This window comes from Ambystoma mexicanum, chromosome 11, assembly GCF_040938575.1.
Source record: "Ambystoma mexicanum isolate Mex_15411 chromosome 11, UKY_AmexF1_1, whole genome shotgun sequence".
NCBI lineage: Eukaryota > Metazoa > Chordata > Amphibia > Caudata > Ambystomatidae > Ambystoma > Ambystoma mexicanum.
The window spans coordinates 156,817,244-156,843,808 of NC_090934.1; the positions used below are offsets into that span (position 1 = coordinate 156,817,244).

Sequence of the window (26,565 nt, forward strand, 5' to 3'; positions counted from 1 at the left end):
TACAAGATCCCTTCAGGTATGTAGATTTCATGTTAGATTTGATCAAATTCACGCACCATGTAGTGTGCAAAATATTGTGGTCACTCGCTTCAGATTGAATAATTTGAAATGAAGTGACCTGATTTAGCATATGAGCATTGACATAGGTGAAATCAATGATCCCCTTGCTACGTGCACGGTGCCAAGTTGGTCTCGGTGGAATGTCTTGTTGAAAGGCGCCATTTAGCATGTAGAGGTTGCGGGAATCAGTGAAAGTTGACCACATTTCAAGGCGTTTTTGTTCTAATTGACATCAAGGGCCCAAGCAATGTAAATTTAGATCACCTGTTAAATAAATTAGATCTGTGTGCACATCTAAACTGACAATATCGATAGCCTTGTTCATCGCATCCATAAAGCAGTCATCAGAAATGCCCATTGGGTTCCAATAGATATTAATTGCAGCACATGTGAAGCTTTCTCCGACAATTCTCGACATCTGTACAAAAGCATTCGGACAATACCACGCTTCAATTTTTAAACAAGATGACTGCTTGACAGCGGTTAACAAGCCAGAGGTTGGTCGCCCCAAAGGGCGCTTTACAGCTGGAACCAAGCAAACATCATAATTGTTCCATGACGATGGGCTAGTTAACCAAGATTCCTGAAGCAAAATTACATCATGTCCCAACAGCTGTGAAGTGTCATTATTCAAAAGGTGCCGATTCTCTCTGGAATTCCAGCTAACAAATATGGAAATATCCAGTATTGAGGGAATTGCATTGCTAACATTGATTACTCTGGCACTGACAGTTGCAGGAGTTTACAGTTTGAGTTTGAGGCTTCTTCGTGTTTTGCCTCAGCTGTATGTCCTGCCGATGTATGGGTGTATTAACTGAGGCATCTGTCGTTGGCAGAAGGGTGAAGCCAAGGTCTACAAATTGGGACTTTACCGCCCAGATAGCATTCACCACAACCCTCGAGTTAATCCAGAGATTTACAGAGGACCGTTTTACTGGGTCTAGAAATTCAACAAGTTCAATGTCTATGGAGCCAATGTCATCTAGCTCTGGAATCTCTCGGTACATGGACAGCACTGAGTCCCGATTAAGATTATATTGTTTGACAGGCAGCGGTTGACAACTAAGGGTCAATGAGTGCACTGCAGGACGTTTAAAGCGCACAGAGTCGGGTTTCTGTTTAACTGTCATAGGCAGGTCAATGGGGATTGAGTGAGGACCATTACACACTATGGCAGGTTGAGGGGCGGTAGTCGTCTCTAAGAACTTGGTCAGAGTAGTCTGGACCAGTCTTTCCATGTCACTAACAGTCACAAAATTAGGGACGTTGGCAGTCTCTCCTTTATAAGGAGGCGCCAAAGACCCAATTTTCCCTGCATCAAACAAAGTAGGCACACCTGTTTTTATCGAGTTCGAGGCCACTGCTGGGGATGGAACCTGGGGAACAGCAGATGTACTACGCCCAAAAACTAGGTTTTTAGAAACAGATTTTGACGCCAAATAGTCATCAACTGCCTTTCTTAACTCTTTCCGACGGTTTTCTCCATTCAATGTATTCAGGACCGTCGGGGCGTTGAAAATAAAGCCACTTGCTGGTAAATTACATGTGTTGGAAGCAATGAGGGGGGGGCTGCTTGATGTTGGTTTTTTGGCAACTTTTTGAGACATCTGGTCAGCCACACTTATCAATTTGCTTAGAGGACTATATGCCATAACAGGATCAGTTGGCGCGGGCAATAACTTTGCCTTTTTAGCCTGCATTTGGTGGAATTTTTTTTTGTTATGGCTTTGGAGGCCGAAACCGTGGATGAGACTGGGGTTGAAAGTTTGTTAATGAAGGCTTTGGTTTGGGAGGTGCGACTGTAGACAGATTTAATGTTCTTAGTTTTCTTTTTTTCTTTTGTTACGGGATTCTTTTTGGGGCAGGGTTTCACTGTATCAGAGGCAGTGGTTTGAGCCCCAAAGAGTGAGTAAGATGGTTTTTTGTTGTTGTTGAGTTGTTGTCTTTTGCATGTTTTCTGTGAGGTCAATTATAGGGTCAAGGATAAAAGGAATGGACTGATATATTTGCACAGAAGGAACAGCATCAGTGGAGGTCTGGGACATTACGGACTTTTTGATGACTGTTGCTTTTTCCGAGTGATTCAGCTTCTCTAAACTGTTTGAAATTGTGAGTTGCTCGGCAAGTAACTGGATAAGCTGATTTGAGTGGACTTCAGCCTTTATAACAAGCACTTCGAACAACTTCGCCAAAGCCAAAATGGCATTGTTCATAGACGTAAGCGCAATACTAGTGCTTACATTCTGAGTGTCACCGCAGCCAGCAACAAAAGAGCCTTTTTCGGCCAGTTTTCTCAGGGTTGGAGCACTAAATGACAAATTATCCACAGAATTGGAAGCGCTAATATTTGTGAAAAGCGTAGGTGACTTGGATAAGTTGGCGGAGCCAGTATGTGGTGAATAAGCCGAAACATTTGCATCCAGATCAATTATAGGTATGTCCTTAGAAGCAGGACTAGAGACTGTTTTAGCACTAGATGAATTGCTAACAGTTAAGACAGACATATTGGCTGCTTCACTAGAAGGGGCGACAACGCCAGTTAGAACATTTGTTAGCAAAATGCTATCAGTAAGGGAAACATTCTCTTTTGCAAACGTAACGGTTGGGCCTAAAGCTGTTGCAGATTTTACATTCTCACCATCAAGGTCCTTTACCATGGTGTTCGTGGGCATTATTTGTCCATTTGAACCTTCCCCAATCGCGATTTTATCCGTGGCAAGTCCTTGCGAAGAGTCCTTTGTGCCCATAGAAGGGGTAACCGTGGTGCATGGGATATTATCCCCACAGCTAGAGTCCCTGCAAAAGGAACGAATGTCCATACCCAAAACTTGCTCAGCTGTGCTCTTTGTGGATTTGGTAGCACATCCACGGGGAGTAGAGCTTAAGCAAGGTTTTTTTTTTAAACCTTCAGGAAATTAAGTATGAGAGAAACTCGCACCGTTGGTGCTGTGTAATGAAGTTACAACCGGCATTCCGGTTTTCAAAGAATTTATACCTCGTTTCATTTTTCGCAAGGTATAAAAAATGCAAATTGGGGGCTGAAAGGGAGGACTGATACCAATAATAGCAGTGGCAGAACAGACCTTCACCGCTTAGCCGCGACGAACGCGGCGAAGCGGGACTTCTGGGACTTGCTGGGTGCGCATGCGAGGTGCGCGCGCAGCCTCCCTTATGTAGTCCCTCCTCCTCTGAATTGAAGTAAAGCCTAAGGAAAGGGGAAATAAATGTCAATACTGAGTTCTAAAAGTACTAAAAGTACTATAAGTAAAGTCTGTGTTATCTTTCACCTTCTGGTTGTTGTAGTGAAGAATGAATCCTTTTCGTTTGCAGGCAATCCAAAATGGTAAGCAGAGCAAAGAACAGAGCAGCAGAGTCTCCCGCGGCAAAGCGGGACTTCTGGGACTTGCTGGGTGCACGCGCGCAGTGCGCGCGCAGCCTCCCTTATGTAGTCCCTCCTCCTCTGAATTGAGGTAAAGCCTAAGGAAAGGGGAAATATATGTCAATACTGAGTTCTAAAAGTACTAAAAGTACTATAAGTAAAGTCTGTGTTATCTTTCACCTTCTGGTTGTTGTAGTGAAGAATGAATCCTTTTCGTTTGCAGGCAATCCAAAATGGTAAGCAGAGCAAAGAACAGAGCAGCAGAGTCTCCCGCGGCAAAGCGGGACTTCTGGGTGCTTGCTGGGTATTGTCAATTGCTTCTGTCGCCTTTGAAAGGCAGACCGAAATCGTTCATTCCAGGATGTCCGTTCCTTGTTTTCTTTCTTTTTGGCTCCCAGTTCTGTCCTTTGCACAGGGATTAAGGAAAGTCCTCACAAAGGTTAGTTTCCCAAAACCAAGTAAGGCTATTCTTCTTTGACCTCACCATTTCCAAGACATCATTGCTTTCTTGATACAGCGTTGACCTTTGGTGGAGTAAGCTGCAGGTCACCTGATCATTCTTCAACATTCAGTGTTTGCTGTTTGTCAGTTTCTAGCTTATCACTGAAACAGACGCCCTCAGCCCTCTCCATCCTACTGGGAAGCAGGTCCCACCTATGTAGCTTCTAGTAGAGTGTTTACCGATTCAATGCGGGGTGAAGCCATGTGTCTTGCGCGGTTTAGGGTTAAAGATTCGAAAACAAAAAGATCGAATGCAATACATTCGAGTCAAAAGGACCAGAAAAAAAAGACTGAATGCCTTTTTTTAGGGGGGGGGGGAGGTCTGCCCCCAAACCCCTGTTTTTGGCCCAAAAACCATTAAAATTACCTATACCAAAACACACAAAAATAATTTATTTAAAAAAAGGTATTTGGTCTTTTTTTTCCCGGTCCTTTTGACTCGAATGTATTGCATTCGATCCTTTGTTTTTCGAATTAATGACTGGACACTGTCTTGCGCATACCATGGAGCCAGGAAGGAGCCCGACTGCATGATACTCAAGTGAGTAAGACCATAGCGTTTCCAATAACTATACCACTCATCCTCTTAGATAATTCTTGCATACCTTTAGGAAGCAGTACTAGTCCACATTAGAAATAAGAGAAGACAAAAGGGATTGCACTTCACATGTTTGACAAAGACAATTACACGCATCAACTGACAGACCTCTTAGTCAATACCATAGACAGGCAGTTACCTTCAAGATCATCTTTGCAGATTGTGATCGACCGTCCTTCGCCCAAAGGGATCACTAGGTGTAGAGAAATAGCACGGTTACTCACATTGGAAAAAAATATTAAGAATCTAACACGCTCCCTGTATTAAATAGTCAAGCACAAATTGGACTATGCTCGCCAACCCAGTTCTCAGAATGACCACACATATATGCAGATAATCTCGAACGGAATTCATTACATGCTAAAGCTTCTATCACATGTTCATTGAGGGTAGCTTAAACACCGGCACAATTTTCGAAATTTAGAGGGATTTCGAAACTAGCTCACAGCAGAGCAAATATTTATAGTTCTCACCTCCTGGTATACCATAGTTCCATTCCACCTAACCATCTATATAGTGCTGAGAAGGGGGCAGGGGTCTAGAATGAAATGCTATACAGAAATGTGATGTTATCATTATTATTTTATTTGTTGTTGTTGAGTTTATAGGCTACATAACCCTAGATGATGTCTATAATTCACGCAATTTTACCAATGTGCATTACGGTGTTGTCTTGGGCTAGTTTATTTAGTTCAATGCATGGATGTCATTTGACCATAGCTAGGAAGCGCCCTGTGCCAGCTGTGTGGGATCTGCGCAATGATTTTACCGAATCCAAAGGTTCGACTCCCAAAAGTTTGAATTTATATGTCGGGGAGACCCCTCACAGCCCCACCACCTTGCCCCTATACATTTTTTATACACTTTACCCCCCCACATATATATATATGCGGAAAATTGGGGGTCAGACTTATGGGAGTCGAACATTTGGCATTCGGTCCTTTTGTACAATACCCCTGTCGGCTACCATGCAGCGCTTGTGATCTAGCCAATGTAAATGCTGTTTTAAAACAAAGTTGGTATGCCTTCAGCTACGGACAATTTTAGTATTTGTGCCAGTTGTCAAAAACTTTATTAACACGCTGCAGCCTCAAACAGGTTATCAAGAAAATTGGTCATGCAATGTAATTTCCTCTGCCCCTAGTGTTTTAGTGAAATCATGCTGGTTCTTTTTGTTCCATTGCAGATGAAAAAGTCGTCTTTTGGGCTCTTGGGGTCCTGTAGCCCCATTAGGAAATGTAAGCTGAACCATTTTAATGTCAATTGCTTTTTTCTCTTTTCCAGATATCTAATTTCCACACCTCTGCATAAACCACTATGATCCAGATTTAAAACACATTCTGTAACATATACATTTTACTTGATGGGAAAACATAGCATCGCGTCAGACTGATCACTGGTCAACTGGATTAACCCACACACCACCCCCACAAGCTGCACCATCCTAACACAATGCTCGACCCCACTCACTTAGACCATTAAATAAAATTACCCAGGAGTGCTCTATCGTTTGTACCGTCCCACCATCGTGGACCTACACTGCCTGATCCAGGGACGATCTCCAGAGTGCCATTGCAAACAGAACTGAACCCCAATCCCCTGCTGAAGCTAGTGTTTGTCCTACACTTCTGTGTCCCAGGCGGATACCAGCACACTGTTGGGGCACTGCATGGTATGTCCCAGCACACTTTCTCAAAGGTGCTGTACCAAGTCCTGGATGCGCTCATGAGGCATGTCCATCAGCGCATCTCCATGGCCATCAGCGAGGCGCAGGTGCATGCAGCAAAGGCACGTTCAAAAACCATTGACCATCACCCCAACTCCGTAGCAGCATTGGACGGCACACATGTGGCCATGGTCCCCGCCCAGGCAATGGATCAGGCTTATGGTAACAGGAAACAGTACCATTCCATGAATGCACAAATGAGATGTGATGCAGACCTCACAAGCAGCCACAACTGCACCAAATATCCTGGTGCCACCCATGATGCCATGACACCGTGGAACAGCACCCTACAAGCATACATGGGGACACACAGAGGACTACTTACTTGGCCCATGGGAAGCAGTAGTCAACCACAATCCCATTAATCACTGCCAACCACATGGGGTACATAATCAAAAGCAATGTTACCCAACTACAATTACCACAAAGCCACAATGGAAATGCACAGAACAGGTGATGAACCATGACTGAGCTACCCCAGTACAAAGACTGAACTCATGCGATGACACCGTACATTATGAAAATCACCTCAGGACCCAAAACATATTCCCAGCCCCACACACCGTCATGCATGCGTCACACAGTTCATTCATGTTTTGCAGGTGATGCTGACTATACGCAGTTACGATGGCTGATGTCACCTGTGAGGAGCCTTGATACACCACAGGAGATAGCCTATTATGAGTGCCAGAGGAGGACCAGGTCATGCAGTGAGCGCACATTTGCCTTGACGAAAGCTAGATTCATGTGCCTTCACTACACAGGTGGTGCCCTCATGTACATTCCTGAGAAAGTGGGGAACATAATAGTCTTATGCGCAATGTGGCACAACTAGTCTATACGAAGGAACATAGAATTGCCTCCTAATGAGATAACCTTCACCCCCCCCCCCCCGGCTCAGCTGAGGAAGACTTTGCAGGTGAATACAGGGCACCACAGGGCATACGTGGGGAAGTGAGAGAAGGATAAATGGTCCACCAGGACTTCATGGACAATTCCTTTTGACTTGGCACACATGCACCCCATACATACACAGAATGCACATGTCTCGACACCATGGAATAAAAACTGTTCAAATATCATTATATAACGATCGCAACAAGTACCCCTCAGGCCAAACACCATCACCCACCCTACACTCCAGCCCCAACATCATCTCCCACTAGTGCTAGCTCTTTTCCCCTTTGTCCACAGGCTTGGCAGCATGTGATGTCCGGTGCTGTGAGTGTCTGGGTGAGGTGCTTGCCAAAGGCACCTCAATAGGGGTGGCTGCAACAAACTCCCCTGCACGCTTCCATGGTGAGGTGAATGGCCGGGTATGGCTTCATGGGAGGATGACAGCTTGTCTGCCAGCACCCTGACCCACTGGCTAACGAAGGGCCTGGGATGGCTGGAAGAAACGTCTTCTCACCTGCCTTGACACTGTAGAAATAAGATGGCTACCGTTTCCTAGACCAGATTCTATGGGCATCCCCCAAAACAGGTGAAAAGTGCACAAAATCTGGAAATCATCTTCAATACAGACCTTTACTTCCACCTCCATGAAATCGTAGTAGCTAGATAGCTCACCAGCAACTACACCCGCTACAGAATGCTCTCCCGCTGCTGGATTTTGGACGTATGGTGGATGTGGTCCGGACGCTGCCATTTAGCAGGCTTCCTTCTGTAAAGGAGGCATGCTTAGTCCACGGCCTTATGAGATTAGCCAGCATAAGGCTCGCGGTTAATCTGTTTCGCCCGTTAGAAATCGAGCTGAGTGTAGCCTTAAAAATTGCCTGTTTTTGTTGACAGAGCCTTTGGGAAGTCTTCAACAAACACAACGTTGGGATGATCTAAAGATTCATCATTACCAGCTGTGCTTCACTCAACCTTGTGTTGAGTGTCTTGAAGCCAAAACCTCCAAAAACGAACAGTTGGGATTTCAAAGACATCCATAGATTCGACTGTGCATAAAATATGGCTTCACATTGTGGAGTCTCAGGAGTATTCTTTAACATGCTGATGGTATATCTATGTTCCGTGAATGTCTCCTGAAGTCCACCCCTTCACTCCATGTGGCTAGATTGAGACTTTTACATATCCAGTTTCCATCTGTCTTATATTCTCAGAGTTGGATACAGAAGGCAGGACAATGTTATCTTCTCAAGTAGGGACTTCAATGTTTTACTCATTGGTCTCTTTTACTTACAGACCTTTCAGCAGGGAACCTTTTTGATTTCCCAAAAAACAGAATGACTCCCAAATGTACATGAATCAGTATTTATGACTTTCTGTCCCTTAACTTAGCTATGATTAACAGCCATCCTTCATGACAGGCATTTCGTGTTTTGAGGTCCAAGAAATACTTTTGCAAAGGTTGATTGATATCATTTTATTTATTTATTTATTTTATTGTTTAAAGCGCAGACCTAGCTCGAGAGCAGTGGAACCCTGTACAGAGTGTGGGTAGCCGGCATTTGAGCTGGCATCTTTTAACAGTAGTGCAGTAGTGTGAGGTTGGTGCGTCGGTATGTGCATCCATTGGAATTAGTCCTTGGTCAGACGTTGTTGAAAGAGCCATGTTTTGAGAGATTTGCAAAATGAGAATTGTGGGGGCATTCTGAGCCGACCCCGGCATCAAGTAGCGAAAGGTTAGGTATGCGTTGCCTTTCTAAAAATACTCGAGAAAAAAACTCCCACACCTCAGTAAAGTCTTTAAAACGTTCTTCTTCCAGCAGGAATTCCACAGTGTAAGATAATGGTTAATTCTATTAAACCCCTACTCACTGGAAGTATGGGACACCTAGGTCATCTTAAGCCACGGGATGTCTATTCTACCTTGCATTTAGAAAACACGATTATGGCAATAGCACTTTTATGTCTAATACTTACAAATGTTTGCTTCAAGGAGGAGACTTTTGGGTTATGCTGTCAATGTAGCCAACTCTGTTTTGCACTGCCCCCCTCGCAGCCAATCATATCCTTGTATTCCCTTATCCCCACCCCCACCTCTTGCATTTCATCATAGTCGTATGAAGTAGATTCAGTCGCTCTGTTGAGCATTCCAAAACACCAAAATAACAAAAAATAAATACAAATATAGGCGAAAAAATGTATTATACAATAATGTTACTGATAGGATTCTTTGATAAGTTGGGTTGATGAGTGTTTAATGGTAAAATAAAGGAAGCTTTAAATGGTTAAGATTTATTGTTAAGTCAAAATGTATTAAAGCAGTCTGGAATCACCTGGACGATAGTCTACACTATGTATTAAGTATAAATACCCACCATTCAAAGTTACCAAAAATTGAGGGTTGAGATACCATTAAGATTTGGTTAATAGCTCCTCTAAAATAAGTATCACATTTGTAAATGTTCTCTATGACTGGCTTAGAGCATCATTGTAAGTACATTTGGTTTGTGGACAGGAATCCTTCTGGGAACCTCTACATAGCATCACCGAGAGGATGGTCATAATATTGGATACGTTCTTGTGCTAATTATACATTTTATGGAAAATAAAACTTGGAGAACAAAATCATTTATTGAACAATAGCTGGAGGGATTGATCAATTTGGATCAATTTGGATCCTCGTGTGATTTGCAAAAGCAAATAATGTTTGGGTTTTGGACAGAAGTACTCTATTTTTGTGAGTGCACTCAATACATACCTATGTCTCTGTCACCGGCCAATGGGTCTTTCATTGTGACGGGATCACTGGCCTTGGATGGATGACTGGCGCCGGCCTGGTTCACGGCTTGCACCCGGAACTGGTATGTTTTTCCTTGCGCAAGTCCTGCGACTGGGAATCGGCAGACCTTGACTGGCTTCTCGTTGCACAGCACCCACTTCTTCGTGTCCGGGTCTAGCCTGGAACGGAGGACAGATACTTCAACCAGTTGCCTTCTCGCGCAATGCATGTCTATGGATTTGGCACGCAATACCCCTTCTTGCATTTTACAAACCTTTCCACGTAGTATCCAAACACGGGGCTTCCTCTGTCATCGCTTGGCGGCGTCCATGAGAGAAGCAGGCTATCTTTCTGTACATCGTGGCACTTTACACTTAGTGGAGCACCAGGAGCACCCATCACAGCAGCGGCAGCATCTGGGAAAGGAGGACAGATAGTCTCATCAGTTTAGTGGATACAGGTTGATACACAATGACCTATGTTGCATCATGCAAGGCAGGAGGCCGCCTGTGGAGTAACACAATGACCAGTTGCACAGTTGAGATGTTCTGGACTACAACTTTCATCAGCCCTATCCGATATGGTGAATGGTGAGGGATCATGGGAGTCATAGTCCAAAACATCCAGCCCCATGTTGCAGACGTCCGATAAAGGGAAGCACAGTTGTGTACATCATCAGTGCTTGTTGAATAGGCAATGTTTTGATTAGGTCTCAGGACGATCCGCTTAGTTTAGGATGTCAATGGTCCTAGTGATGGGGTCAAGGGGAGATGACCTGCACCAATGATTCGCATCAAGACTGCATTTATAGGAACTTAATGCAGGGTGGCAGAACGGTTGAGACACCAAAACCTGCTTAGTGGGACGTATTAAGAATATTCTCAATTTGTATGTACTAGCCTGGGCACTCAAGCTTTGGCCTGCCAGATGATGTGGCCTACAACTCCCATCCACCACAGCTAGTATAATGAATGGTGAGGGATCGTGGGAGTTGTAGTTGAAACCATCTTCAGAGCTACCAGTTGCCTACCGGTGAAATAGTGTATATCTATGTTTGGAGAGTATATTTGTATTTATTTCTGGAGCAATTTAAATGTGTAGTACTATTGTGTACAGTTCCTCCTGTATAGCGACCGGTTAATGCTGCTGTCTGCAATTTTCGAGTGTGTAAGACCTGAGGGGCAGGTGTGGCACTGTCTCCCTGCTGGTGCCATGTGCAAGATCTGCAATCGGTGAACCGTAATCAGCTGGCTTGGTGATGTGGAAGAACCGGAGTGGCCCACTTGACCCCTTGTTTACACTCAAAGCAGGGTGGACCATGTCCGAACCCACCTTACGGTACAATCTCAACAGTGGACGCTGCTGACGGATCTGCACACTCCAAAAACAAAATGCTACACATATCCAAGTTCTTTTTCTGCTCCTCTGCACTCTTTCAACCTTAGTGGCAGTGGTCGAAGTGAGCGGGAACTATTGGGAGCAGAGTACCACTACTTTTATCTTGTACTGTTAACAGTTCCACTACATTTTCCCCATTCTGAAATTCTTCTTTTTCAACGTACTTCTTCATTTTACAACCCTACAGCAGTTACAGCTAAACTGACATTTGTTTCACTGTACATTCACAAAGACTGAATGACACTTCACCCTGGATGAACTCTATCTGGCTTCATCTTAACTATCAGAAGCTGGAGGAAAGAGGTTCTTAATGCTAAGAAAGTATCATTCTCAACACCCCATCTCCCCCCTGACTTTTGCAACACTTGTCAAGTTATCTCAGGTTAAATGCTTAGATGTTACAGTCGATAAAGGTCCAAGCCATTTCCACAGGGTTTTATTTTAACATTAGGGGGCCACATGGGATTGTGCCCCCCATGCCACTTCAAGCCACTGAACAAGTGTGCAGTTCTAGTCGTAGCCTTAGTGACTGCACTACTGTAATGCACTCCTGTGGGGATAGGTCCAGCCCACAGACTATTCATACCATGGATCCTTTCAGACCAGAGGAGATACAAATGTTCACTCTTGGGATCCAGACTTTGTAGCACATTAGGGCATTCGATTCATTAGAGCACACATCTTTCTAGTGGCAGGCCCCTGTTGAAGCAGCTGTTGTTTAGCTAGGTGTTATGTATGGTCTCCAGCAAAGTTAAGAACAATAAGGAGAGGCGATTGATTTCAAAAGGCCATATGTAAATGTTCCAATTGATTGACCAACTGAGAGAAATTAATGAAAAAGAATACAGAGGACCTCCTTCTTTTGCCTGTTCCACCCATCTAGCTGTCAGCTTGAGCTTCCCAGAACCCCTTGATACAGTTGTTGCACCTTGCGCTCTCCCGCCTCACCCGCCCCCGCCCCCGCCCCCGCCAGAATTACAGTTCCGCTAATTCTTTTGGCCTGCTTCTACTACTGCCCAGAAGTACACAGGGTGGGCAATTGTTTTCACTGATCTAGTTAAGGAACCCATGACGTTTAGGCTTACCTCTGACAAATACGTAGGCACTCTGCTGGTTGTGACCATCATGCGTAGGGATGCGTAGTGTGTAGAAGCCCTCGTCTTCTTTGTAAGCGCAGGGCACAGACAATGAGGCATCATGATCAGTGCATTTCATGTGGAGGCGCTCATGCTCCTGCAGCAACACACCTGTATTATGACAAGAGGTCAAATGAAGACTGTGTGAGCATGACTCCTTCCCTTCAGTGACTGGGGTAGTTGTTGTTATTGGGAAGGCAGTATCCCCAGGCCTCCTTTTCATAAAAGCTTTCACTGGGACTAGTATTATCAAAACTCAGTATCAGTTTAGCGATAGACAGGGGATACACAGAGTCCTAGTCCAATTGAGTCTGAGATCTGTCTTTCATGATCTGACATCCTGCAAATTTCAGTCAAAATCCATGTTGTACTTTTTTGAGCTATAACCCTGCCGATACCCTTAAAGTTTTGGAAAGTATAACAAAAAGGTTTTGCCTCTGAAGTCAAAATTACTTTTGACCCTAAACCTTCAAAATAGTCAAATGTTCCTGTCATAGGTGTATTTTATGTGGTCCTATCCAGCGGTTTCTCTGAGTTTGTAGATGAGTCAAGGGTTTAAGCAATAACGCCCACACAGGCAGGCTTTTCCAGGTTTATTGGACTGGACCACAAGTGAAAGGCTGGAGCAGAGCCAAGGTGTGTAGTGATATCTCCAGGCCATGACTGGCGGGGAAAGCTGTCCAGTGTGGGGCCTACAGGTATGAAAACACCAGCAATGTTCTTACTCAAGAGATGACTGCTATGGACATGGAAAAGGGACTACTTGTAATCCCTTTGCCCCTCCTAAGGCTGCCATTTGCAGAGTTAGGTGAGGCAGATGGGCTGCAGAGCACATTGCAGGAGGCAAATGCTGGGGAATTCCAAGGGAGGAGGGAGTGGTATGCAGGGAGAGTGTGGAGGTCACTGGTGGTGTGTAGGCCTGCAGTAAGTGTGGAAGGAAACAGCGGGTGTGGGGCAGTAGAGATGTGAGCACTGAGGTAGTCTCAAGGGGAAGCAGACAGATTCTGAACAGCTCCTTGAGTGGAAACCAGCCTATCTTGTGTTTTCGGACCTCATGCCCGCACCATGTGGTGAGAGGCGTAGCCAGGATTGTCTACCAAGTGTGGCCAGAAGCTAAGGTAGTTGGGCCCACTGCAGTTCCATTAACATCTGTAAATGACTGCACAGTGTCACCTGCAGGGTGCTAATGAAGGATTAACATCTGGAGCTTGTTGTTCAAAACTCTATAGTACTGGGTCACCTTTGTGTTTCCAATGATGCCTCGCAGTCGGTTTTCCCATAGGCAGAGGTCTTAAGACCGCCATATGCCGGTTCCATGTGTTAGTATTCCCGTAAAAATATTGCGATACAAAAATATCACCATATTTCTGTGGCGATATTGACCCATGAACCCTGCGGGGAACACCCCTGCAACCTCCACATTATTTTAAAATGTGCGGGGGACACCCCCGCAACCGCCCCTCTCACTAATTATCCCCCCCCCGATGGCGGGACAAACGGCCATATGTACGGCGATATTTTTGGTGGGGATATTTTGTAGGAATACCCATATGCCATCTGGGAATGCTAAAGTGCAGCAGAGAATTCCATGGGAGGGCTCAGTTCACTGGGCCGCACGATACGTATTCATATATCCAACCCTTCATTATTGCATGAAGAGATTGACTCACTCATCCGTCCATGACACTGCAAAATAGGATATCCTTGTGAGCTATGGCTGCCCTGCACAGCGCCTGGTGTACACTGTGGATTCCCAACGCAATGTGCATCAGAGAACAAACAGCACAAATATCCTCACACTCCTATTGGTAATGGATAGGAGAAGTTCTATAGTGAAAGAAAGTTCTGCATTAGTTTTAATGCTAATTACCAAAGGATAATAAGGCCTGAAAGGTTTGCCAAAAATATATTGTAAATAGCAACATCAAGGTTTAGAAAGTCATGTATATCAGGTGAGGCGTGCAATTGACCTTCTTCTGTTTATTAGGCAATTCAGAGAACCACCCAATGTGCCACCCGGAAGAAGGGTGCTATCATTTCAAGAAGAATATCTTTCTACTGGGCTGTGGGTGCGTGGTTGGAAGGGGATCCCCAAGAGGGAGAGAAAAATCCTTGCAATCGTTCTGTATACCACACATCGGGCACAGATCACACGCTCAATGTTTTTGTGCCTCTCCTACGAGGCCAATTCAGAAGTACAAAAACACTCCACCACATACCATCTTGGAACCACTGGACCTTTTTTTGGTGTTCGAGTAAGCCAGAAGAGAAGAAGCTGGAGAGCGTGAACGGCTCCTTCTCTCGTGAGAACACAGGCTTGAGCGCGGTGGAGAAATCTGCATCGTACACTGGCAACGTGGCTGCGGGTCAAGGAAAGACAACACAAGACAACAAATTAGATGAAAGGACGATGCGCTTTACAATGCTGAGAAACATATAATTCGGTAAAACTGACACTTGGCCCAAAATGGTGATGTGTCATGTGTCATGTGTCACTGTGGTGGAGCTATCCACTCCAATGCCACATGCCAATTATCATCCTGTATTCCATCTCCCCCACTATTCTAAAACTCTTGAGTGTGTGGTTTTCAACTGTATCACCTCATACCTGGAAGTGCATGGACTCAATGACATTTCCAATCTGGTTATCATAGTCATCACTCCATGGAGTCAGCTCTCACCCATGTCTCTGTGCTCACCACTCTCAACTATCCTCCATTATTACGCTTCTTGATTTCTCTATGGCCTTTGACACTATTGATCACTCTCCCATCCCCATGACTCTTGCTTACCTAGGCTTCCAGGGCATTGCTTGCCTGGACGGACTCCTACCTGACATGTCACTCTTTCTTCATATCTTGAAATGCAAAGACGTCAGTTGACACTCCCCTTCGAGTTGGGGTCTGTCAAGGCTCTGTCATTATTCCCGTCCTCTTCACTATCCCCATCTTCTCTTTGCAAGCTAATCTCTTCTTTTGGATCCTATTACCATCTCTTTGCTGACAACACCCAAACCTTCTTTCCTTTACTTCACCCCCTTCTGAGCGGACCAATCTCCCTGAATTACTGTCTTACTCCATTTGCAACTGGATGGCACTCTTCTTTATCATGCTGAACTATCCAAAGACCAAAGTAATTGACCTCCCTTCTTCCTGTACCACTTGCCACTTCCCTTCCCAGTGTCTTTTCCCATTGACATTCTCACTCCATCACCCAGGGCTACCAACTTGAATGTTCTCTTTAATAGGACCTAAAAGTACAACAATGTATTACCTCCACCGCTTCAGCCGCCAGGCTACCTCTTGAACATCCCGAAAATTCTCGCATCTAACTTTTCTCTCTGCTAAAACACCTAGCTCTACCCTAGTCCTCAGTTGTCCAGACGACTGCTACAGTCTGGTCATCAGCATCCTCCTCTTCTACCATATCCTACTAGGGTGGTCCACCTTCTCTTTGTTCTTGCATCTACCTCCAGCCACTGCCTCCATCTAGGATGGTTATCTATTCCCTCTTCAAAGGTCTTCTTCTTGTATATATCTATCTATCCATCCATGGCTTGGCAGCCCCCAACCTGTCATCTCTCACTACTCCCCAACTTTGAACATTGACTGCAAATGCTCAATAAACATCTGCATTTTTGACTTCCTGGGAAGGGGTAATCCCTCTATGGAATTCTTCTTCATTCCATCCTCCCTTCAGAGATAGTTCTGTCCAACAAGAAAGCAGAACAAAAATTGAGCAGTGTAGTCTCTTTCTCCTCAGTTTTCCCCCCAGTGGAGAAAACCTAATTCAAATTCTGTTGTCAAGTACATTTTGTGCTCTATGTTGTAGAGTTTGCATTATGGAAATGTCTCTTCCTTAGAATCATCTGACGAACATTTTTTCTGAAGGATTCTTAACTTCTGTAACCTAATCTAGTCCCATCTCTGTACAATAGTCTCAATGTCCTCCATGGACTGCCTCCTTTCCTTTTCTTTGGCTTGAAATAAGAATAGCTTTCTTCAAGCAGTGTCTCTATTCACGTGTCAGTATACATGCAGGGCTTTCCAACTCCAGGCCTTGAGGGCTGGATCCATGCCGGGTTTTCAGGATACCCCTCATTATCATTCATGAGATAAATGTGCATACAATGATTCTAAATGAATGCACATTTTTCCTCATGAATCCTGGAAACCCATCGGGATTCCTGCCCTCGAGGCCCAGAGTTGGACAACCCTGGTATACAGCTATAAACACGTTTCCAATGCCAGAGGAGTGACCGTTTGCCAAGGCATAAGTGTACCATGAAAATAATATACATGCCTGGTGGGCTGATGGATGCATTCCCATACCACCTCACAAACCGGTCAGGCTCCTGAGCCTCCCACAGCACCACAGTCTCTACTGCTGGTAAGTGGGAGGAAAGTGTCACCCAGAAAACCAAAATGTCTCAGGCCTTCTGTAAGTTGAAGAGGCTCTCCTATCCTGTCCAACCAAAAGGTTCCCAAACCTTATGAATGCTACCACTCTTCTTCCCTCCCTTGCACCCCATCTGCTTAAGGGTTTTCCTTCAAACTCTCTGCCAAGAACATCACTGTTTCTACAACTGAGACCTGATCTTCTTGAGTCGTTCATCAGATACCCCCCCCACCCCCTCTTGTATGCACTGATCTTGCTGCCAGTTCTTTTTCTGCATTCAATGTTTTCAGTGCTGCTAGCTGCCTGGACGCCTCTCCCACTCTACCTTTGGTCTCGGGCACACAATTCTGTCTTCCATCACTTCTCCAAAACTCACCTTTTCTCCAGTGCCTTTGTCCGATTGACCCTTTCCCTGACTTCCCCATGCCAATCCCTTTCCACGCTTGGATATGACACCAAAGCCAAGAAACGTGTGTGTGCGTGTATAATAGCATGAACATCACTGCCAACTACATGTGCGTGTGGGGAGGTGGTGCAGAGAATGAGTGTGTAGAGGAACCAAAGAATGATAGCAAGATATAAAACAATAAACTTTAACACAGTCTCTGTCCCCACTAGGTTGAAAACACACTGGGAAAGGATTTGGCTTCCAGAAGACATGCCGACCACAGGCCAGTGTGTGGAGGGGGAGTGCTGCAGCCTTCTCCATCAGCATCGGCCCTAGATTGCACCTCTGGTTCAGACCACCATGTTGGATTGTGCTGCTTCCCACCCCCCCAGCCTGCCACCTAGAAGCCCTCTCCCCTTACATCAAGTTGGCCTTGCCACTTGATGAGCTGCCACAGACCAAGCAGACAGGCCAGTGGCCACATTCCTGCTTCTACAGGTGGGCTGATGCGACAACGATTTGCGCAGGCAGAGTCCCTTTTGGGAATCAGCTCTGATGCAGACTGCGAGCACGGCGGGTCTGCCACAGACCAAAAGGCACCCGGAATCACACCAGAATGTACAATGTTTATGTGTATTTGTTTATATTGCTCCGGAGCCCGCAGGCATCAGGGTGCAGCTATACAGGAGACAGTATGAATACATTACCAATTAAGCAAACAGTAATGTCTTAAAACATTTCCGAAAGGTGGTACTATTTTCTTCCCTACGCATCCCCACTGGGAGCTTATTCCTAGCCATCCCTGCCTGTATCGTAAAAGAGCGTTGCCTCTTATTCGTATGCATCTAGGCTGAGTCAGACGCCTCGAGTCCTTAGACTGGGTGACTTTGGTAGGGTTTTCCAATACCAAGTGTTCTTTTAGGTATTCAGGTGCTTGTCCATATAATGTTGCCAGGGATCTGCAAGAACATCTGGTAGCAGTGATCCGCCTAAAACTCGAAATGCTCCTGCTTTAAATTAGTATTTCTATTGTTCCTTTTGCATTCCCACCTCCACGTGGTTGGGGAGAGAGGCTATGCCTACTCGAGTGGCAGGAACACTTTAACATGCATGGAGATGCTGGCTGCAGTCTCGGGAGGATAGCTCAGCGGCAATGTGCTCGCCTTGGAAACAAGACGACGAGAAAGCAACACAGGTTAGATCCCCGGGTCGGTGCTTAGAAACCTCTGGGTATTAAGTGCGTTATAAATAAACTATCATATCATATCATTTCCTCTACATGAAGCCCTCCTGCATCTACTGAGTTCCTTACGTAAATAAGGAAGTTGCTAAGCCAAATCTGTGGGTGCAAAGGTGCAAGGGTAAACAGCCCTAGCGTTTATGTGGACACCACTTTCTGTGAATAGGTCCCTGCGTCTCTAAAGACCTGACTTTTCCACGATATATTGGGCATTTCTAGGAACTCATTGCTTGCTAGAATGGTGAAATGATGTCCCTTGCTAGCACGTCTGCTCTGGCTTAGAGTGCAATACCCTCTTTCGCCCTCCGGGTAAGGAGGAGGCCGGAGGAAGCCCTGCAACCACGGGGGTGTTATATGTTCCCTGAGATCAGAAGCGGTGGGCTTCGCTTGTTAGAACATTTTGGCCTCATGGGAAGCGTGTTGTAATTGCAGCTGGGGGTCTTACAGAACTGGCTCCCACTAGAGGACTTTCCCTGGAGTCTCTATGAGATAGCACGTGGCGATCCCAGTGCTGATACTATGGTGCCGACCTCTACAGTGGAAATGTTACAGCTTGAATGAGGTTCCCAATTATTTCTTTAAAGCCCATCCTCAGATAAGTGCTTGGCGGGGAGGATGGGGCATGGTCAGATGCCACGAGGTTCTTCACACCCTTCATGACCACCGCTTGGTTGTCAATATTGGAGCGGCCATCATCATCAACAATGTGCCCACCTCCATCGAGGGAGGAGAGGGCACGGCAGTCACCTCTTAACTGTCTCCTTGCCCGTCCACTGGAGGAAAGGGATTAGGAGCCGGGATGGGCAGACCTACCCAAAGGGGGCTCTCCTGGTTCTTACAAGGCTTTGCCTGGGCTTTAGACTTCAACACTTGCTTTCTGTTTGCAAACGCCTAAGGGTGCCTCTCCCTATTAGGTGGTCACCCACCCGTCTCCCAAGAGATTAGCAGCCATCCTCAAAGCCAGGCTTCAGATGGAGAGAGGCTGCACGGGTCCCCGGGGTGGTGGCTCCTTGGCATACACCTTGCCACCGTGGCCACAGAGATGGTTTTACAAACAGAGGACTCAATCAACAATGATATCAACAGTGATAGCCACTTTCAAGCTTCCAGGATGTCCATAAAATGCATAAAGAAGCAATCCAAAAATGGAAAGTGTAAACTAAAAGTCAATTAAACTACTCTGTAGCTCTACTTCTTTGTTTAAGGCCAACCTACATTCATAACTAACTCATTATTGGTCAATCCAGGGTCAGTTTTTGTATACAGTGTTACTTTGGGGGAAGCGGTCCCTCGGCCACACTCCTCCTCTGCTTCATCCACCACACTCGCAATAATTATACCCAAGGCACTGTAACAGTGAACCTTCTTTATTGTCCCTCTGCATATTGTGTCCTGGGCTCTCGTAGCCCCTCCTCTTCGTCCCTCCTTTTCCTGTGCGCTTAACTTCCTCTTGCACCCTGAAGGTGGCTCTCCCCTTAAGGTGGCCCTGCCTGTTTCACGTCACAACAGGGTCCACGTCTTATAAATAACAGACCTCTGAGTTGGGGACAACATAAAGCTTTTGCAGGTGTTCAACCTCAGAGGCAGGCAGAAAGCTGCCTCCCAACACAAAAGGACTGTCTCTGCAAGCTGAAACATGGAAAGGAAACAGAAATGGACATAGAAATGAGGCAGTCGCTGAGGCAAGGCATACAGCGGTAAGTACACATGGTAAAATGGGAAATGAGAGGCGAGGGAGGACGACATTTGGCAACAAGATAAAGAAAAAGGCAACACAGAAGAAAGGTGGAGTGGGAGCATCCTCCGGGATCTATATTGAAGGCAGACACCCATTCTGAGAAAGGGGAGAAACAACCTTCTGAATGGGCAAAAGCTGTGCGGTTGCCACAGGATACTTATGGCCTGGGTTCTAAGTTCTGATTCTGCTTCTGTGACATGCTGCTAAGAGTGGAAACTAGAGGTGTTTATGCTAAATGCCAGTCAGTGCTCTTGCCCTTAATTTCAAAATTGTAGCCGCAGTCCTCAAATATTTGTCTGATCATGTGTAGATGTCCAAAGCAGAAGAAGGCGATTGTGAGACATTGAGCTTGGAGTGTGCCAATCGACAAATAATGCAATGATACTAAGTTAGTTCTGCTCATGCAATGTACCACTCTGAAGTTTGGTGCCTTCCCTCAAGCTTGTAAAAAAACCACAGGAGGACTCCCCCTGATCGAGTCCCCTTTGCAGACCATGTCAGGGATACATTCCTGATCTCTTGGCATTCTGGGACTTGGAGTCTTCCATTGAGAATGGAACAAGCAAAGAAATACAAACCCTGTATGGGCCACACCCCTTTGAGATGGTTCTGTTTGGGAGCTCTCTTCATGATCAGAGAAGCATGAGGCTTGTTCTGCGTCTGCTGGGGTTCTCATCGGTCTAAGCCATCTGCCTGCACTGTGCCCGAAGATGTAGGATTATTTAAGGTGCATCGATTCCTGTCCGGGTAGTGTTTTGAATGTGTCGTCTGTGCATTTGTGGGATTGGGTAAAGCACCAACCTAGCTGGGAAGTGTACAAAGTGAACACAACCAGAGGGTTGTAATTCTGGTGCCCACAGTAGGGGAGAGGCTGGATTGTGTGGGAAGAGCAGGGGAAGGAGGATCTCTAGAGAGCGGGGGGGGAGGGGTAGAGGATAGGGCTGAGTAGATTACAAGACGTTCTTTAAAGACTACAGTCTTCAGATCCTTGCAGAAGTGTAGGATGGAGGGGGTCATGGGGTCCAAGTCTTGCGAGGTTCTGGGCTGCCGGCCCTCCCGAGACCTGAGCTGAGCTGCACGCGTGAGACCTGGCGTGCCGCCATTCTGAGTGTGGGGCAGGACTTCTCTGCATCCACCCTTTTGGGGAGATCATCTGAAGAACTTATCGATGGACAATTAGACAATATGACCTGAGGGGGGGCATTACCGGTCGGGTAATGAACCCAAGCCATAGTTAGAAGTTGAGCGAAGCAAGGGCATTAAAGGTGCCCCGGGGGCATGACCCAACCCGTAATGCCCCCTCTCTGAGGGTAATATTGCCATTAGTACTGGGGTACTGAGGTACTAGGGTACTAATAGCAATGTTTCTCGACCCGAGGGAAAAAAATGTCCACCAGGGATCGGGCCCTTTCCATGGCGGCCACTCCAGGATGTCACGGTGGATAAGCAGAGGCTCCAGAGCCTTGTTGGTGATCTAAGGCCCGGACGAGGGCCAATGAGCTTGCTTGTAACCAGCTCATTGACCCTCACCGGGTACTAATTGTATATATATTCTGCTATGCACTGTCATAGTGAAGTAACTGTGTACTGATAAGTTGTGTTATGGAAGGTGAATAAAGATATCAACCTCACCAGGGCCTGGTGTGTTCCTTCAGGCCACCACAAGGGGCAGTCTATCTGCATTAGTTACTTGTTCCGGAGACATGGTGCACTGAAGGAATGCTTTTTGCCTTTTCTACTGTACACTTGGCTTTTTTCAAGATGAATATGCATCTTACAAAGGGCTCATCACCTATCGGCGCAAACCTTTAAAATCACCTTCATGGGAAAAATTTAGATTGAGAGATAATTTGAATATCACAAAATATTTCTACATGTGTGTGTCTATCTGGTCAATGTCAGATTACAAATTCCTTCTTTAATTTTCAGAGGTCCAATAACACATCTCATGGTAACAAGCAGTTTCTAGTGCATTGCAAAGAGGCAGTAGAATTAGAGGACAGATGTGTGAAGGAGTCAACATTTGCTCAAGTGTGGCCTTGAGTCCGGAGGGTAGATTGATGGACATAATACTTCGGTGCCCTCTTCCAATGTCCAGGGAAGTAGTTTCCGACTGTAAAGCCAACCTGGGAGAAGTGACAGAGCCAAGAGTTGGCTGTGATAACATGAATGCGTGGAACACAAAAAAAGAGTGTCAATCAGAAAGAAGGGGTGAAGCCTGCCCTAGTCCATGAGCCATATATGCATGGACTCTCAGTAGCAGTGAGTGCAGCGATTCGAGCTGTGGGTGAAGTAATGTGGGGTGCGGGAGGGGAGCTATCACCTTGAAGTGAAAAGACCCTGTCTGTCTGTCTGAACAAGTCTGTGGTACCCTTTAGTCTGACTGTGTCTGTGTCCAAGTAGTAGTTATTCTTGAAATATAAATGTCCTACTATAGGGCACTAATGTAGTCTGCGGCCCCATGGGGGCCCTGCTAATGTGGCTACATCCTTGTTCTCTAAGGGTACACCTGGAAATAAAGACGCAGACACCAGGGTAATTAAGGTTTCTATTAAACATGTAGTGTGTGTTTATTAATGTGTCCTCTGTGTGTTTGTTTTTGACTAAACCATCCAGTACACCATGGGACTGGATGGAATGTTTAAAAAGAAAACAAGTAAGGAACAATAGAATAGAACTTCCCTGCTCAGCAATGGGCTTGGCAGGGGAGAGAAAAAAATCCAACAAGCATTTTAAAAAGACAATTGGGAAAGGACAGTTTGAGAAGAGAGAAGAGAAAAGCGAAAAGACTGCCTCCCAGATTCTAAATTCCTGAATGATGCTGGGTGGAACCTGGGGAGTGCAAGGGGGCGGAGCTGCTTATGTTAGGGGCAGCTCGGGCCTCCCTCGGCAGTGGTAGATGTCGGTCCATCCGGTGGCCACACCGGATGGGCCCAGCTGTATCCCGGGTGTAGTTCGCATACCAGGTGCTGCCTGGGCCAATAAAGAGCAGCCAGTCCGAGCTGCATGTTGGGGGTGGCCAACAAGGAGGGCCCTTCATTGAAGTTTTCCTGGGTTGCGTATGCTAGGCACAGCTCGAGAAATGAAGTGAGCAGAGCTGTAAAGCCCACTCCACCCATGAAGGTGGAGAAGGGAATATTAAGTCCCGAGTTGGCCTCGGCGGCCAACCCACCAGGATCTGCCTTGCCACCAGGATCAGCCAGGAATAGCTAGCCACCGTCCAGCCTGGTCTTCAGCACAGAGCCACCACCACCGGAGACAGATGCCAAGGTAATGTGAAGGGGTGACAGACTGCAGCAGTCACCCCATTGTGACATAGTGTTTTATGTAGTATGTATGTTGTAAGAAAAAGTATGTATGTGTAGTTATATGTATATATTTAGGTACTGTTACGTAGGGTAATTGTTCGGTAGGGGGAAGCATAGAGTTGGGGTAAGTGTTAGGGGGTATGTTAAGCAGAGTTAAAAGTAGGGGTAGGACAATATATATAGATGGACATTATTTACAACAGGGGATAGAAGGGAGGTTCTGTGGCATGAGGTAGCGAGATAGTGTGCCGGCCTTCCGGAGGCTGCCTAGTAAGATGGGACCAACCACAGAGGCCCTCCTCTGGCCTCACACTCCCTGTGGGTGGTACCTGAGCTTAGGTGGGGGATCTGTTGCACCAGACTCACCCTAAGGGTCCCTGAGACCCCTCCAGGAAGGGTGAGCTGTTGTAGCAGGTCCCCATTTTGATGGAGCTCACACCAGGGGAATCCTAAGGAAAAGGTATGAGTGATTTTATTAAATAAAGAGGGGTCCCCATTGGGATCTCTAAAGAAAATCACAGTGGTGTCTGTGTCCCTTAGTGATTTAAGAACTCAGTGTGTAGCCCATCTCCTGTTATCAACAATTTTATTTTGCGGTGCATCGCCACTCCCTACCCATCGGAAATGGAGGGTGGGGATGGTGGTTCCCATGGGGACTGTCCCTGGTTCAGAGTGAGCGGTGCAGAGGAGGGGTGCAGAAAGCATACAATGAGGGGTCATTGCTCTTTAGGCATAAGGCAAGACTGACCAAGAATACCTACAGGCTTACACCCCCATCTGGTTGCTTCAACCATGCAAATGAGGGCTAAGACGGTACTGAAGAAAGAAAGCCATAACTCCACCGCGTGGATGCAACGTGCCAATGCCTACAGCGGGGTCTGCAACCTAAGGTTCTCCAGAGGTTATGGACTACAACTCCCACCAGTCCTACCCAGCATAGTCAATGGCGAGGGCCCATGGGAGTCCTAGTCTAAAACATCTGGAGAGCTGCAGGTTGAAGACCCTTGACCTACACTCAGATATGCGAAGGGAGCGGGCATTCTGGGAGACATCCCGGCTGCATAATAGTGAAAATCTAATGATAGATAATGAACAAATATGTAATTACTGCTATGAAAATGGCAGAATATGTCCATACTTATCAACATAAATCAAATAATAACCCAAATAGGTGCAATTAAACATCTTTCCTTGCTGTGCTCCCAATGCAAACTTTGACACCAAGAGCAATGTTGGCCTGCTGCTTTTTGGTTCAGGTAGCTATGTCGCCTTAACTCTCCCAGTGACCTGCTGATGACATCACAAGTTCTATAATGGTTGATATCAGTGATGGTAACACAGATGACAGCATGCACAACATCATCCAAGACATTCTGGAGTGGGTCATTCTGGTAAAGGTACCCATACCGGCCCTTCAAGCAGTCAAATCTGTACAGATGATGTCCTGCACTGATTTCTTCAAGGACTCTAGGTTTCCCAGAGACCTGTGACATCACTAAGGTGCAGGCCCCTATAGCCACGTGTTTGTGATGTGCAATGTGCCATTTGGAACAGATAGCCTTGGGCATTATGAGGCACATTGCGAGTTTGGCGGAGCGTTTTACAGCTGGTAAATCCTTCAATGCCAATTTTCTGCCCAACAAAATTATAAATTTTGTAGTTAAGTGGAGGGGTAGCCCCAGCCTGTACTTAGAGGTGCTTCCCCCACTTTACTGACAGAAATTCATACTCCTGATAATCCACCAAAATCCCAAATGGAGCACTCCATAAATGTGGGGTAACACAGTGGATACCCCACTTGTCATCTGGCACCAAATCCACCAGACTGAGTGCTGGGAAGGGTATCCGGGTTTGTCGGTATTTCCACCAGAAATACCACCACATTTGGAATGAGGCCTATTTGAGTTATTCTAGGACATTCAACTCATGACAGGAGGCACCAAGCTTCAGGAGTTAAATGACCTTCTAGCTCCATGTACGACTTTATGCTGAGCCGGGAGCGATGACACCAACATTTTAAGAAGCTATGCCATTTGATGCTGTTGGTTCTTCATCCACCCCTTCTGTTTTTTCCTTATTATTTTACACCTCAAAATAAAATACAATTTCTACATGGTTTCTCTAATAATTCTCAATTTATGTTTTAAAAAGTTAAATACTTCACATACCTTTAAATGCTTCCGAATCCCACCCGGATTTCAATCCGTGATACTCTGGAAATGAATAAGTGAAACACTTTTAACCTTTGAAGATTTTTAACCTTTACACTATAAACACTCAATGACGTCACGACGCCTTCAGACAAATTGGAGAGCATTGTTGGTACAGATGCAACTTTTAACATCCTTCAGCCAATAGATTTGTAATAAAACCAAGAGAGAGGTAACCGGAATTGCCACGTGCTACTCATGTCAATATCATCTGGCAGGCAGCAGCAGAACATTTTACATGTATGATTAAACAACCATAGAAATGCAGAGAAAGTGCAATTGACACACAAGATGGATGCCATGAGTGGCCACACAGAAGAGCACACTTAATAACAGATAGCCCTGACAACCTGGGGGATATGTGTGCACATAGCCCTGGTATTTAATGAGAGAAGAGGCGTATGCATGCATTGACAACCCTCCACCCCCTTGTCAAGGGAATTATAAGGAATACATTAACACACAAACACCATATTTAGTGCATTGTTACGTTAGGGGGACTTGTGCAGTTCTACCATTTTCATTGTCTCCAGGCGCTCTCCCAACTCATCTGTAGATGAAGAAGGTGGGGGGGACTGGTTATGGGGTTAACGAGAAAAGAATAGGGCGCTCAACTGTTGGTGCCAGTAGAGCCAAGATCACCTGGCATCGGTGCAGGTGAATTTTCTAGATGTTTTGTGTTTTTTTCCCCATAGGTCCATGTTTCCTTATGGGAGACCTGAGAGGGTGGAGCAACCTGTGCATTTGCATTATGGCTGACTTTTATCAGTTGGTTGGAGTGGTGTAGAGTTTTGACTTAGTTGATGGTTCTA

At 45.8% G+C, this 26,565-nt stretch overlaps 1 protein-coding gene across 2 annotated transcripts in view; it reads right to left on the reverse strand.

Moving 5' to 3' along the window:
• MYOM3 (myomesin 3) overlaps positions 1 to 26,565 on the reverse strand; it is a 450,074-nt gene that overhangs the window by 223,429 nt on the left and 200,080 nt on the right. For both annotated transcript variants that reach the window (XM_069622682.1, XM_069622681.1), the window contains 6 exons: positions 25,712 to 25,756; positions 14,691 to 14,831; positions 12,421 to 12,582; positions 10,212 to 10,353; positions 9,917 to 10,116; positions 4,678 to 4,731 (listed from right to left, as the gene is read on the reverse strand). In XM_069622682.1, coding sequence (XP_069478783.1) covers positions 4,678 to 4,731; positions 9,917 to 10,116; positions 10,212 to 10,353; positions 12,421 to 12,582; positions 14,691 to 14,831; positions 25,712 to 25,756 — 744 coding nt within the window. The remainder of the gene's footprint in view (positions 1 to 4,677; positions 4,732 to 9,916; positions 10,117 to 10,211; positions 10,354 to 12,420; positions 12,583 to 14,690; positions 14,832 to 25,711; positions 25,757 to 26,565) is intronic.